Source organism: Kogia breviceps, chromosome 11, assembly GCF_026419965.1.
Source record: "Kogia breviceps isolate mKogBre1 chromosome 11, mKogBre1 haplotype 1, whole genome shotgun sequence".
Lineage (NCBI taxonomy): Eukaryota > Metazoa > Chordata > Mammalia > Artiodactyla > Physeteridae > Kogia > Kogia breviceps.
This window is the reverse complement of record NC_081320.1, coordinates 78,863,868-78,876,744: the sequence shown is the minus strand read 5'-3', so window position 1 is coordinate 78,876,744 and position 12,877 is coordinate 78,863,868. Positions and strand designations below refer to the sequence as shown.

Sequence of the window (12,877 nt, the reverse complement as noted above, 5' to 3'; positions counted from 1 at the left end):
TCCCAGAATCCCCTGCTTTCCCTCCGGCTGCCCTCGCCCTCCCAAGTTCATCCTTCCTGGCCTTGATGGAAGTGGTTGTGGTTCTTGAGCCCCTCTTTTAGCTTGCTTGGTGTCCCCTGGAGAAGAGAGCCAGAGGCATGGCCACAGCCACGAGCCTGCAAGGAGCCATTCCAACCCCCAGCCCGGGGACTCTCCAGGCCCCCCGCGCCTTGGGCTGGCCCTCAGCACGGTGGCCCCTGAGGCTCCTTACATAGACGGCCTGTCCGTAGATGTCGGTGCTGACAGAGGCAGCCGTGGGAGAGCTGTTAGGCACAGTGTTAGTACTTGTTTCGCTGATGTAGATCTTAGAGGTGGGGATCTTCAGAGCTCTGCTGGCCACCTGCGAACAGAGAGGACGTCACCCCCTAGGGAGGGGCTTGGCTGCCTTCTCCCCAAGGTGGGATTCAGATTCACTGCTACAGGAAAGAAAATCATTCCGTAAACCATAATTCTACTGAGACTCGGATGTTCTCACATCTGTCGGAATCTGAAGCAGCACTTTTTGGAGTGGTTTGGTTGGATTAAAAAAAAGTCATAAATCTAGTGGTGATGAACAATGCCCTTTTTAAAAAAAAAAAAAATTATTTATTTATTTTGGCTGCACCAGGTCTTAGTTGGGGCACTTGGGATCTTCATTGCAGCATGTTTAGTTGTGGCATGCAAACTCTTAGTGTGGCATGCACGTGGGATCTAGTTCCCCGACCAGGGATCGAACCCTGGGCCCCCTGCGTTGGGAGCACAGAGTCCTGCCCACTGGACCACTAGGGAAGTCCAACAATGTCTTTCTAAACTAACCCTGGCTTTTAAAAAAAATCCAGTTTGGCCAGTGCCCACAAGCCAAGCAGGTATGCCAACTCTAATTCAGCGCCCCTGGGAGGAGTCCCGTGTGTGTGAGGGTAGCCAGCTACCTTAATACACATAACACACACACCTTACACACAGTCACAGAGCCCTAGAGTGCTGGTGATGGAAGTGGCCTGAATCATCACCTGGCCAACCCCTTTGCACAGATGGGGAAACTGAGGCCAAGAGGAGGAGCAGACTTGCCCAGGGTCACACGTAAATGAGCAGCAGGGCTAGGGCCAGAGCCTAGGCCTGCCTCTGCTTCTGGTATGTGGCACTGCTCTCTTTTTCACAGCATCTTCCCTCACGCAGACACCACAGTGCTGGGGCGGATGCCCACGGTTTCCAGACTGCTCACCTGGACCATCTTGGTGTGAAGGCCTTGGCCCATCTCTGTGCCCCCGTGGCTCACCAGCACAGAGCCATCTGTGTACACATGGATCAGGGCTCCTGCCTAAGGGAAGAGAACGATACCAAACAGAAAATTCAGCAAATCCTAACTCAGTTTAAGGCCTGGGACCAAAAGTACTGGAGCCCAGGAAAAAGAAAACCAGCAGTAGAAATTTGGATAGAAACCTCAGACAGAAAAATCAAAGCAGTATAAATCTCATGATCTAATTATATAGTCTTTCAGTAGTTTGCAAAACTACTTTTTTTTTTTTCATATCTCTCTGTCACCTATCCTAAGAGGGAGGTAGGTCTTTGTCCTGATTCTCCTGACGAAGAAATGGGATCAGAAAAGCAGAACAGATGTCCATAGTCCTGTAGGCAGGAACATAAGAACTAGACATTGACCCCAGATCAAATAGGGATGCGTAAGTTCAACTTTCATTTAAACAGCAAAGAGTTCCTCTGGTGAGTTCTGTTCCCATGACAATGGGCTTTCCCTTGCAACACTGCAAGCAGAGGGTGAAATGGGGCCCCAGTGCAGTGGAGATGGACAAAATTATATAAAGCAATTACCTGATTCAGAAAAGGAACTGTGAAGCTTATTCCAAATTTGGTAGGAATTATGCACAATCCTCTCTTTTTCCAACAATTCTCCCTGGAGAGAAAAAAAAAGAACATTCTCGTGGCAACTTCTCCACTATATTCACGTCAGATTGGACAATTTTATGTCAATATCTTTGTAAAATTGGAACAAAGCATCCTTGGAATTGCCCACTTAGTCTCTGTCATAACTGAGTTGTGCTTCAATTGTGTAGACAAAATGATAACAGTGGAAATTTGGGTTCTAGATCCCCCAGTGGAGCTGATACAGGGCCCACCCTTGAAAGTCTTGAGTGGGATTCGGATTGGGTCAGAGTGCTCTGGTGACCTTGGACTGTACTCGCCCCAGGGAGGAACTGTGGCTCGCTGATGATAATGATAATACTTTCTTTGTGCTGTATATTTGGTTATCCAAGTAACTCTGTCAGAAAGACAGAGCCAGCACAATTATGCCCACTCTACAGATGATGAAACTGAGACCACCCAAGGAGATGGAGTGACTGCCAAGGTCACATTTCTAGATTAGTGTCAGAGGTAGGCACATAACGTGGTGTTCTTAGTCCCAGGCCAGTGTTCTCTAGAACATCGTCTGCCCAGAAGGCAGACAAACGTATAAAGCTGGACCACACTGATGTGCTATGACGCTGAGTGCTGTGAGCCCCGAGCCCCAGGGCTGAAGACCATTTCAGGATCTTAAAGAGGTGGCTATGAATGAGTTAGCAAACACAGCAGCCTCCTAAGTTACCTATTAGGTTATTATTCTTATTTTGAGTTCAGCAAGAAGGCTATAGAATCTGAAACCCAGAGAGCCCCAGAACGTCAGGCTCCTCCCCTCCTGGCGCTTACTTGTTGAACCTTTCAACCTCACACTTCCGAGCGTGATACTGAGAGCTCTTCAGGCATTCATCCCAGCACCTGGGCAAGCTGAAACCCTCCAGCCTCTGGTTGAAGTGTGTCAGGTCCCCTTCTCTGTACAGGTTCTTCCTCCGTACCTTCCCAAGGAGAGAGACACTGAGGCCTGGTCGGTGGCAAGAGACCAGGGGGGCATAACTGGAGGTTGAGCTTCCCGCCCCTCTCCAGCGCCTGCCCATCCTCTACCCCCACGGGAGACGTCCAAGATACAAAGCAGGCTAAACCCCTCTGCCTCGTGCCCACAGATTCTCCGCTTACTTCCTCTGCAGGCAGCCCACAGGTCACTGCGACGTCACTCATCCAGTGCTCGGCAATGAACAATGCCTGGGGCCCCCCAAAGCCCCGGAAGGCCGTGTTGGAGGGCAGGTTGGTCTTGCACAGACGCCCGGTGCCCCGGACATTGGGGATTTTATAGCTGTTGTCCATGTGGAGCAGAGCTCGTTCCATTATCTGAAGCAGAGGAAACCAAAATGGGAGAGAACGATGCATGGATTTCACTGGCTCCTCCGAAAAGGAATTTCAAGGGCTGTGCACATCCCCACCTCTGCCAGCCCCACAGTCAACTGTCCTTCCTCAGGCCCAAATTATTTCTTTCCTGGGGTATTGCAAACCTCCTTAGTGCACTCCTGGCCTTCTGTGTCTCCTCCTTCTAAGTTAGGCCTCATTCTGAAATGTAAGGTCATAGCAGGTCAAGCACTTGCTTCAAAGTGGCACTTACTATCTCCAGAGTGACGTCTGTATGTCTTTAAGCATGGAATTCAAGACACTTATTGACCTTTCCCCAATACGCTTTTTTTTAAAAAAAAATAAATAAATTTATTTATTTATTTTGGCTATGTTGGGTCTTCACTGCTGCCCACGGGCTTCCGCTAGTTGTGGCGAGCGGGGGCTGCTCTTCGTTGCGGTGTGTGGGCTCTCATTGCAGTGGCTTCTCTTGTTGCGGAGCATGGGCTCTAGGCACGTGGGCTTCAGTAGTTGTGGCACGCGGGCTCAGTAGTTGTGGCTCTCGGGCTCTAGAGCACAGGCTCAGTAGTTGTGGTGCACGGGTTTAGTTGCTCCCCAGCATGTGGGATTTCCCCAGACCAGGGCTCGAACCCACGTCCCCTGCGTTAGCAGGCGGATTCTTAACCACTGCGCCACCAGGGAAGTCCCCCTAATATACTTTTGATCCTCTTTTCTGACTGCATGTTACTCTCACCTGTAAGGCCCCTCCCCACCATATCCACCTGCTAAAATCCCCCATTCAGCTCCCACATGGAGGAGCCCCTCCCAGATCTTCTAGTTGGAATTGATCACTTGCCTCTTTTTAAAAACTGGTGACTTTATTCTCATTAAACTTCTACTGCAAATAGTTTAAAGAATCAAATACTTCCATAAGCCATGTTATGCAAAATGGCAGCTGCCTCCACTTTCTTCCTTCCACTCCCCAGAAGCAACCACTTATTCTATGTCAGCTATTTACATTGTCTTCCACATCTCTAAATAATGTGTTTATATTGCCATTTCTTTCTCACTGTTGTGGCCTCTCCCGTTGCGGAGCACAGGCTCCGGACGCGCAGGCGCAGCGGCCATGGCTCACGGGCCCAGCCGCTCCGCGGCACGTGGGATCCTCCCAGACCGGGGCACGAACCCGTGTCCGCTGCATCGGCAGGCGGACTCCCAACCACTGTGCCACCAGGGAAGCCCTATATTGCCATTTCTTGACTTGTTCAGTTTTAGACTTTTTATACTGTTTTCCCATCATGGAAAAGGAGGATTTAGTTCCCGCCCAACCCCCTTTCTCTACATATACACCAGCTTCCTATCTCGCCTCGTCCTTGTATAGTTATACTTTCTTCTCATCAACCGTCCATTTAATCATTCTGTAAACATCACTTACAGCTGAACCATGTGGTTAGACTAGGTTTACTTCTCTTGATAATATTTTCCCCCTTGGAGTTAACAATTATCTTTACTTTTTTCATTTGCTTCATTTTCTATGCACATATTACTACAAATTTGGTTTCAATATGTTCAAACACATTTGATTTTCTATTATTCTCATCTTTTTGAAGAAATTGTTTCTGGAGCCTTCTGGCCAACTTCAACTGAAACTGGCAGCCCCTAGGCTTCTGTTCAGCTGTCACCCAGGGCTTTTCCCCTCACATTCATCCCAAGGATTCCCTCTGTCTCTCTCCACATTGAATCTCCTGTTTCTAGATCCCATGTCTTCCCTTTCCTTAGTTTTACACCCTTAGATGATTGGAGTACAACCATCAACATCTTCCCCCAAAGCGTATATCTAAAGGTACATTTTTGAGAACTTGCATGTCTGAAATGTCTTTATTCTACTCTCATCCTTAATTCATGATTTGGCTGTATACAGAATTCTAGGTTGGCAATAAGTTTCCCATTTACCCTCAGCATTTTGAGGGCATTTTACTAGTGCATTCTAGCTCCCCAGTATTGAGAAATCCAACCAATGCCTTTCCAACTCTTGGAATGAGTTCCGTTTTTTTTTCCCTCCCTGAAAACTGTAAAATCTCCTTTGTCCCCAGGTTTCTAAAATTTCACAATAATGTAAATTAGCATAAGTCTATCTTCCTTTATTGTGCTGGTTACTGGATGAGCTCTCTTAATCTCAAAATATATGCCCATCAGTTTTGGGAAATTTGTTGAATTACTTCTTAATAGTTTTCCTTCTCTCTCTGTTTTTTTTTCTTTCTTTCTGAAACTTCAATTATTTGGATCTCCTGGACTGGTCCTCAAATTTTCTTGTATTTTCTTGCTATTTTTCCCCATTGTTTTCTCTTTTTTTAAGAGGGCACCTCAAGTTTCTTTCAGCCCTTCTGCTTTCACAGTTTTAATTCACAAGGCTTCATTTTTATTCTTAGACTGCTTCATTTTTATAGCATCCTGTTCTTTCTTTAAAGTGTAATAACTCATCTCTCTGATGAGCTAAATGGTAGCTTTTGTTTGTTTGTTTCATTTTGGCTTTAGTTTACTTCCCCATTTATAGCCTGTTTCCCACAGGTTATTTTTGGGGGTCTTTGATTTTTTCAGTCTTAGTCATCCTAGATGATTTTTATATGTCTCAATTCCATTTTTGCTTTCCCTTAGCACTTTGTCAATTGTACTTCATTTTATCTTTTATTATCTGTCTCCCCCACCATACTGTGACCTTCTTAAGGGCAGAAACAATGCCATATTCTTCTATAGGTCATCACCCTAGGGGCTCGATAAATATTTGCTGGATTGAATTTTAACACTTGTAAAATCTTTGGGGATAAGTCCTATATCTTTTTCAACCGGATTTTCCTACAACACCAGGAAGCAAGTGTTATATTTGGTGAGACTACCAGAAATGTTTTCTTTTTGGAACAGTTTCCTACACTAGATCTGAAGTATAATGTTTCCTAATTGAGCCAATTAGAGAAGCCCTTAGCACATTCAAAGTGGGAATAATGGGGAACTTCTGCTTCTCCTGAAATCTTTGACTTTTTTTTAACAAGAATCTATGCATATATAACTAATATGGTTATAAAAGTAAGATTTAAAAAACTTAAAAGCTAGTACCACCAAGGTAACTTGGTTAATTTGCAAAATGACAAAAATATATGTCATATGACAAGGTTCAAAGCAGCATTATCCATAAAAGCTAAAGACTGGAAACAACCCAAATGTCCTTAAAGTGGTGAATGGCAAACAAAAAATGGTCTATTCATACAATGGAATATTCTTCATCAATAAAAAGGAATGAAGGAATGATCCATGCTAAAACACGGGTGAACCTCAAAAACATTATTCTGAGAGAAAAGAAGCCAGATATGAAAGACTACATAGTATATGATTCCGTTTATATTAATTGGCCGCAAAAGGAAAATCTATAAAGACAGAAAGTAGATTAGCAGATGTCTGGGCCTGAGGGGTAGGAACAGGAGTGACTGCAAATGGGCATAAGAGATAATTTTGAGATGATTGAAGTGTTAAAAAAACTGGATTACAATAATGGTTTCCTGACTCTTTAAATGTACTAAAACCGTTAAATTGTAAAACAGTTGACCCTTGAAAAATATGGTTTTAACTGTGTGGGTCCACTTATAAGCATATTTTTTCAATAAACATATTGGAAATTATTTTGGAGATTTGCAACAATTTGAAAAATTTCACAGATGAACTGAAGAGGCTAGAAATATCAAAAAATTAAGGAAAAGGTATGACATGAATGCATAGGATATATGTAGATATTAGTCTATCCTTACATAGGTATAACATAAGTGATCTTAAACATAAAATAATATGTTAGTTTTCTTACTGCTTTATAACTTTGCTTTCAAAGAATTACATTACTGTTCACTATGCCCCTCTCTTGTAATTGGAGAAACTGTCTATCAGCCTATCATCACAGGGAAGTGGTTTTTTTTAAATGTAACAATGTTTCCAGTACTATATTATATCTATGGCTGTAATCATATATTATATGCCATAAAAATTACTGTATGCCATAAAAATTTTATAATGATTCATTCATTAGTGTACAGGCTAGGCTATCCTGAAGCAATCGTATTGATTACACTGGGCTACCATAAAGCAATCATACGGCTGCTGCTTCGTTATCAATGCATGAATCACTGTATCTGTGAATAAACATGAATTTCTCTTTCACATTATCTTTTCATTGTTGATGTCTAGTGTCAGTAATTCAAATAACACCTACAGTGTTTTGTATCATATAAGATCATATTGATATAGGTACTTACAGGCAGATGGTTCATCTTATAAGCAGATTATGTAAATTTACAGTATCAATAAATACAGTACAGTACTGTATTTTCTTCTCCTTATGATTTTCTTAAGAACATTTCATTTCCTCTAACTTATTGTATTGTAAAAATACACATATAATACATATAACATACAAAATACGGGATATTGGGCTGCTTATGTGATTGGCTAGGTTTCCAGTCAACAGTAGGCTATTGGTAGGTAAGTTTTGGGGGAGTCAAAAGCTATACACAGATTTTTGACTGTGGGGTTGGGGGTGGTACCCCTAATGCCTACGCTGTTCAAAGGTCAACCGTCCTTCAAATGGGTGAACTTTGTGTTATGTGAGCTATATTTCAATTAAGTGATTTTTAAAAAGGTAAATCAAGTCATTATTTAAAATTCAAACATCACAGAAATGCATAATATAGAAAATGACAGTTAGTACCCCCTTTAATCCCACCCAGTCACAGTTTGGAGTATGGTCTATCACACTTCTGTCATGCATATCATTATACATACACACACACACACACACACACACACACACATAAATTAGTATTACATTCACGCACTCAATGTCACCATACTATACATAAAGTTTTGTAACTAACTTTACTTGCTTGGCAAAATATCTTGCACCAGAAGGATGAGTTTCTAGTCAGATAAGTAATATGATCACTTCCATGCTTTAGAGAATAACCAGGGATGGAGAACCAGAAGGTGGGGACCAAGTGGGAGGCTATTGCAACAACAGGCAAGAATTGAGGAGGCCTGTTCCCACGTGTGCAAACATGCTATGGGGCACACCCGTGACCTCCCAGTCACCCCGGATGCAGAGGCACGTCCTACATACACCGAGAGAGAGGTCCTGGCTGTTGCCGGCATTGCTGTAGTGCTCCACCTCCAGAGCCACAATCTGGCCCGTCTTCATGAAGCCAACCTGAAAAGAAGGAGAGTGAGTTCTCAACTGTCCCCTTTCTTTGTGTGTCTCTAGCCATCTCCTCCCACTTATGCTACCTGGAGAAAACAGAAAGAATAAGACATCCCACCACAAAATAAAGTCGAACTTAAGAGATCACCAGACTTCACAGGTGAAGTCACAGGGCCCCCAGTGATGGGCCCTGGACACCCCTTCTCCCTCCCTACACTCCTCCTCCTTCCTCCCTACTCCTGGCTTCTGGTTCTACCAGCGGAAGTGAGGAGGTAGAAGAAAGAACATTGGTCGTGATAGGCCAGGGAGGGGAGGGCTGGGAAGAGAAACTAGGAGAGAAACTGGAGACGCCCTCACAGCTTTTGGCCAGAAGACAGCAAAAGTTACACCTTGCACAAGCAGGAATGTGCTTTCACATCCCCAACCTCGTGTAAACGATCTAAACAAACCCTGACAGGCCATTTCATGAGTGAGGAACCTGAAACCCCAAAAGACCAAGTTGCTTTCTTGGAGCCCACAAGAATTTTGGACTAAGAGAAACGCAATCCCTTTTGGTGAGTTAAATCACGGAATAAAGTCAGAAGAGGCCAAAGAGGAGATGTTCAAAGCCAACTTGCGGAGACAGAGGGCTCCCAGGTTTATACACTAGACTGGGACCTGTAAGTTTCTACTGGTGTGTAGAGGGGAGGATGCATGGTCAGAACAGTAGTTGGTCATCCACAGAAGCCCAGAAAAGGGACAGTCCCACAGGGCACTTGGGTAGCGCCCAGCCATACATGTTCTGGCCGAGCAGGCACCCTAACAGCTTATACCTGACCAGGCCCCTGGAAAGTTGTATTTCTCACTGGAAATTACTAAGTGGTCATTCTGACTTTGACCATCAGGCTGTAAACACATTAACATTAAGCCAGCCTGTGGGATGGATTTACCCCAGATCTGCTGACAAATCATGTTTCCGAGCCTGAGTGGACAAAGACCAGATTTGGACCACAGCAAATTCACAACAGTCGTGCACAGCATCCTGTGGCATCTCTTGGGAAGTGGCCTGCCAGCCTCCCCCAGGATCACCCTCCTATGCTGCTGTTGGTTGATTTGAATTTCTCTCCTTGTTATTCCTTCTTTGAATTTCTACAGGTAGTCATGACAAAAGTCAGAGTATATCCCAGGATCCTTGAATCTTTATCCCCAGTTTCCTAAGCAGAGGGCACTGCCCACCCGGCACAGCCCCCGACATCTAGAACCTTGTATCTGGCCAAGAAGGGGTGTCTGCCGCCAGTTATCAGCATGTCCTCATCACGATCCAGCATGCAGCGCACCGGGTAGCCAGTCCTGGGGGAGGCACCAGAGTGTGAGAAACCTCTACGACAGCCCAGCCCTGAGAGTCTCAGGGATAAAAACAGCAAGGAAGCCTTCTTTCTCCACCTGGTACACTGGGCTGCTTTGCTGTCTAGACACTGTGCTGGGCAAGGTGGGGGACATGTAGGTGTGGGGTATGGGGTGTGGAGTGTGTCCTTGCCATTGGGGTCCTCACAGCCAGGTAGGAGAGATAGGACATGGACACATGCATCTGAATACAATGAACCAGGTGATGCTGCCCTCACCCCTATGTCCACGAGTACTAAAAACCGAGGGCTGTGAAAATTTGAAGCAAGGGGAATCTACTTCCCAAAGGGGGAAATCCAGGAAGCCTTCCTGGCAGAGGCAGCCTTATTCCTCTTCCCAGAGCCCACTGGGGGAACTCACTTGTATGCAGCCAGGGCCACAGCCACAGTCATCATGATGCTCCGGGTCTCCTTCCCTCCAAAGCCTCCTCCCATTCTCTTCACTCGGACCAGAATCCGGTTTACTGGAACTCCCAACATTTTTGCAACAAAGGACTGTGGGCAAAAGAACAAAATACTCCCAGTGAATGCATATGCCACCTGGACTTACTTCAGGCCTGACCAAGAGCCTACCCGACACACAGAAGCCTAATTACTGCTATGAACTCTGAAATTCCTTGATTCGAGAATCCCCCTCCTGTCCCAGGGCAGCCCTTGGGTAGTGGTGTCAGGGTCTAGCGTGCATCAGTCACTGTGCACTGAATTCAGACACTCGTTTTTAACCAGAGGGCTGAGCAGCTGTTCACAGCCTACTTTCAGAGCCACAATTCATTCCATTTGGCCAGGAACTGGGGAGTCATGAGGGTAAGACCAGTTGCCCAAAACACTGGCAACCACTGTTCTATTACATGCAATAGAGAAATGAGGAATATTTGAGCCACTGCAGATAATGTAGTGGTCCCCATGGCTCTCGCTTAGCATAACCCCTTCATTTAACAGATGAGGAAACTGAGGCCAGATATGATCTGACCAAGGCCATACAGCACTGGAATGATAAAAGCTAACATTTTCTAGGCTCTATCCAAGTTTTAAAACTCATCTAATCATTACAATGTCCTGGAAGGGCCCCATTTTATAGATGAGAAAGTTATATAACAAGCTCAATGACACCAGCTTGTTGGTGACAGGGCCTGGCTTCGAACCACTACCTTCACATCCCCTCCTGGATCAGCCCATATCTCCCTCTTCCCCAGCCCCTTGTTGACCCACCGGACACCTACCTGGGTACTCATGGTATTCTGTGTGGACACAAAGAGCTCCATCTCCCCTGCCTCGCCTTTCGGGACAGCAATGGCACAGTGAGTCTCCAGATAGAAGTGCTCTTGGCCACCGATGTACAACTCGCCTGGGGAAGCAACAAGACTCCCCACAGTGAGCCCGAAGCTACAGAGGCGGTGAGTTTGCTTAAGGAGAGAATGTTCTCATCCAGGGCCCTGTGCAGTTACCAGCTGTTCACAGGCAACCTTTCAGTTCCCCAGCTGGGATGGAAAAGGGTCTCAGAGTCTTAGCCATCTGGGAGCTGAACCCCCACACGCTAACAAAAAAATCAGAACGACGCTGAAATGCATCAGGTGTGAAGCTCCCTTCTTGCTGCAGCCAGTGGAAATGAGAGATTTTTAGACTATCATTGTAAAATTTGGGAACAAGTAAAAAAGGAATGAACAGATGTGATTCAGAAGCTGAAAATAAACAGCATCTTCCAGACCCCAAGCTGTCAGTCCCGCTGGATAGCTGGCTTACTAGTAACTTAGCAATGTACAGAAACCAATGTAGAAAACCATCTCCAAAGGGGGCTGATAGGCAGCCTTGCTCTGGGGTGAGAGCTCTGGACCAAATTTCACAGTGCAGGAGGGAAAGGGGGAGGAGAGGAGAGAGCACGAGCTGGAGATGGGTGAAGACTGCCTTCAGGCAGATGGGGAGGACCAGAAGTCTGTGTAGCCAGAGGCTGGGCAGACCCAAGACTGGTCAGACATCTGTGACCCTTTTTTTAAAAAAAAATAATCTTTATTGGAGTATAATTGCTTTACAATATTGTGTTAGAGACATCTGTGACCCTCATCTTCCCTAGACAGTCTTCCAAATCCAACACATTATAATGTTTCCAGAATCACTTAGGTATGTCCAGTCTAGAGACAGGAGAGTAGAGATTAAGATGCTGAAGTTCTTTCCCAGACACCTGTCTAGTATTTTGTTACAAACAACAGAGAGGCTCTTCTGTTAGGAAATGTCAGGAAATCACTCCCTTGCTCCAGGGCTCAGGTACAGCTCTTGAATTTAACTCATAAACCAGGGCCACCCCATTCCCACTGCTGCATCGTGCAGCCATACCTGAAACAACATTATCTGCTTCCGAAAACCCCTTCTTGAGGTCTCCTTTCTCAATCTTCAGCTCAGATCCATAAAAGGAATTGTTTTTTATAGCATCCTGAGGATTAAAACGAAGCTTCAGTGACTTGGCTTTAAAGGATGGAAGGTGGCTTTAAGGGATTGGGGAAGAGAAGCTCTTGGAATTATTACCTCTCTCTTCCCACGTAAGTCACACAGCCATCTCTGTAAGTTTCTTATATAAACTTAAAGCTCAATTGTAGCCCAGGGTGTCTTACTTCTCTATTTCATTAGATATAGACATACAACCCTGGATCTTGAGGAAAGCAAAGAATCCCTCAAAGAACCAGCTGGAGCTGAAATTGGGAAGGAAGAACTCAGCTTGGCCATTTATGGACTGAGTCTAGGATCATGATGGGGAAGGATTCATAGGACCACACAGTCGCAGGCTGGAGGAGATTTAAAAACTTATCTGGTCAGATTCCACCTGCTGTTTGAATCTCCTCTAGAGGATCCTAATAAAGGTGCCTCCAGGGACAGGTAGCTCTCCCCTCTCCAGGCAGCCCATTCCCCAGTTACCTCAATCGTGATAACGGCTGGAAGATCCTCATAGGTGACTTTCACTCCATGGGCGGCTCTCTGTGCGTGTTCTGGGGTGTCGGCGACCACAGCACCAATGATGTGCCCAACACAAGTCACCTGGGAGCAG

General features: G+C 45.3%; 1 protein-coding gene across 1 annotated transcript in view; it reads right to left on the bottom strand.

Moving 5' to 3' along the window:
* XDH (xanthine dehydrogenase) overlaps positions 1–12,877 on the bottom strand; it is a 74,684-nt gene that overhangs the window by 10,118 nt on the left and 51,689 nt on the right. The window contains exons 19-29 of the mRNA XM_067006922.1: positions 12,748–12,867; positions 12,172–12,268; positions 11,064–11,188; positions 10,205–10,338; positions 9,703–9,790; positions 8,384–8,470; positions 3,043–3,234; positions 2,719–2,864; positions 1,846–1,927; positions 1,241–1,336; positions 251–379 (exon numbers count right to left, since the gene is read on the bottom strand). Of these exons, the coding sequence (XP_066863023.1) occupies positions 251–379; positions 1,241–1,336; positions 1,846–1,927; positions 2,719–2,864; positions 3,043–3,234; positions 8,384–8,470; positions 9,703–9,790; positions 10,205–10,338; positions 11,064–11,188; positions 12,172–12,268; positions 12,748–12,867 (1,296 nt within the window). The remainder of the gene's footprint in view (positions 1–250; positions 380–1,240; positions 1,337–1,845; positions 1,928–2,718; positions 2,865–3,042; positions 3,235–8,383; positions 8,471–9,702; positions 9,791–10,204; positions 10,339–11,063; positions 11,189–12,171; positions 12,269–12,747; positions 12,868–12,877) is intronic.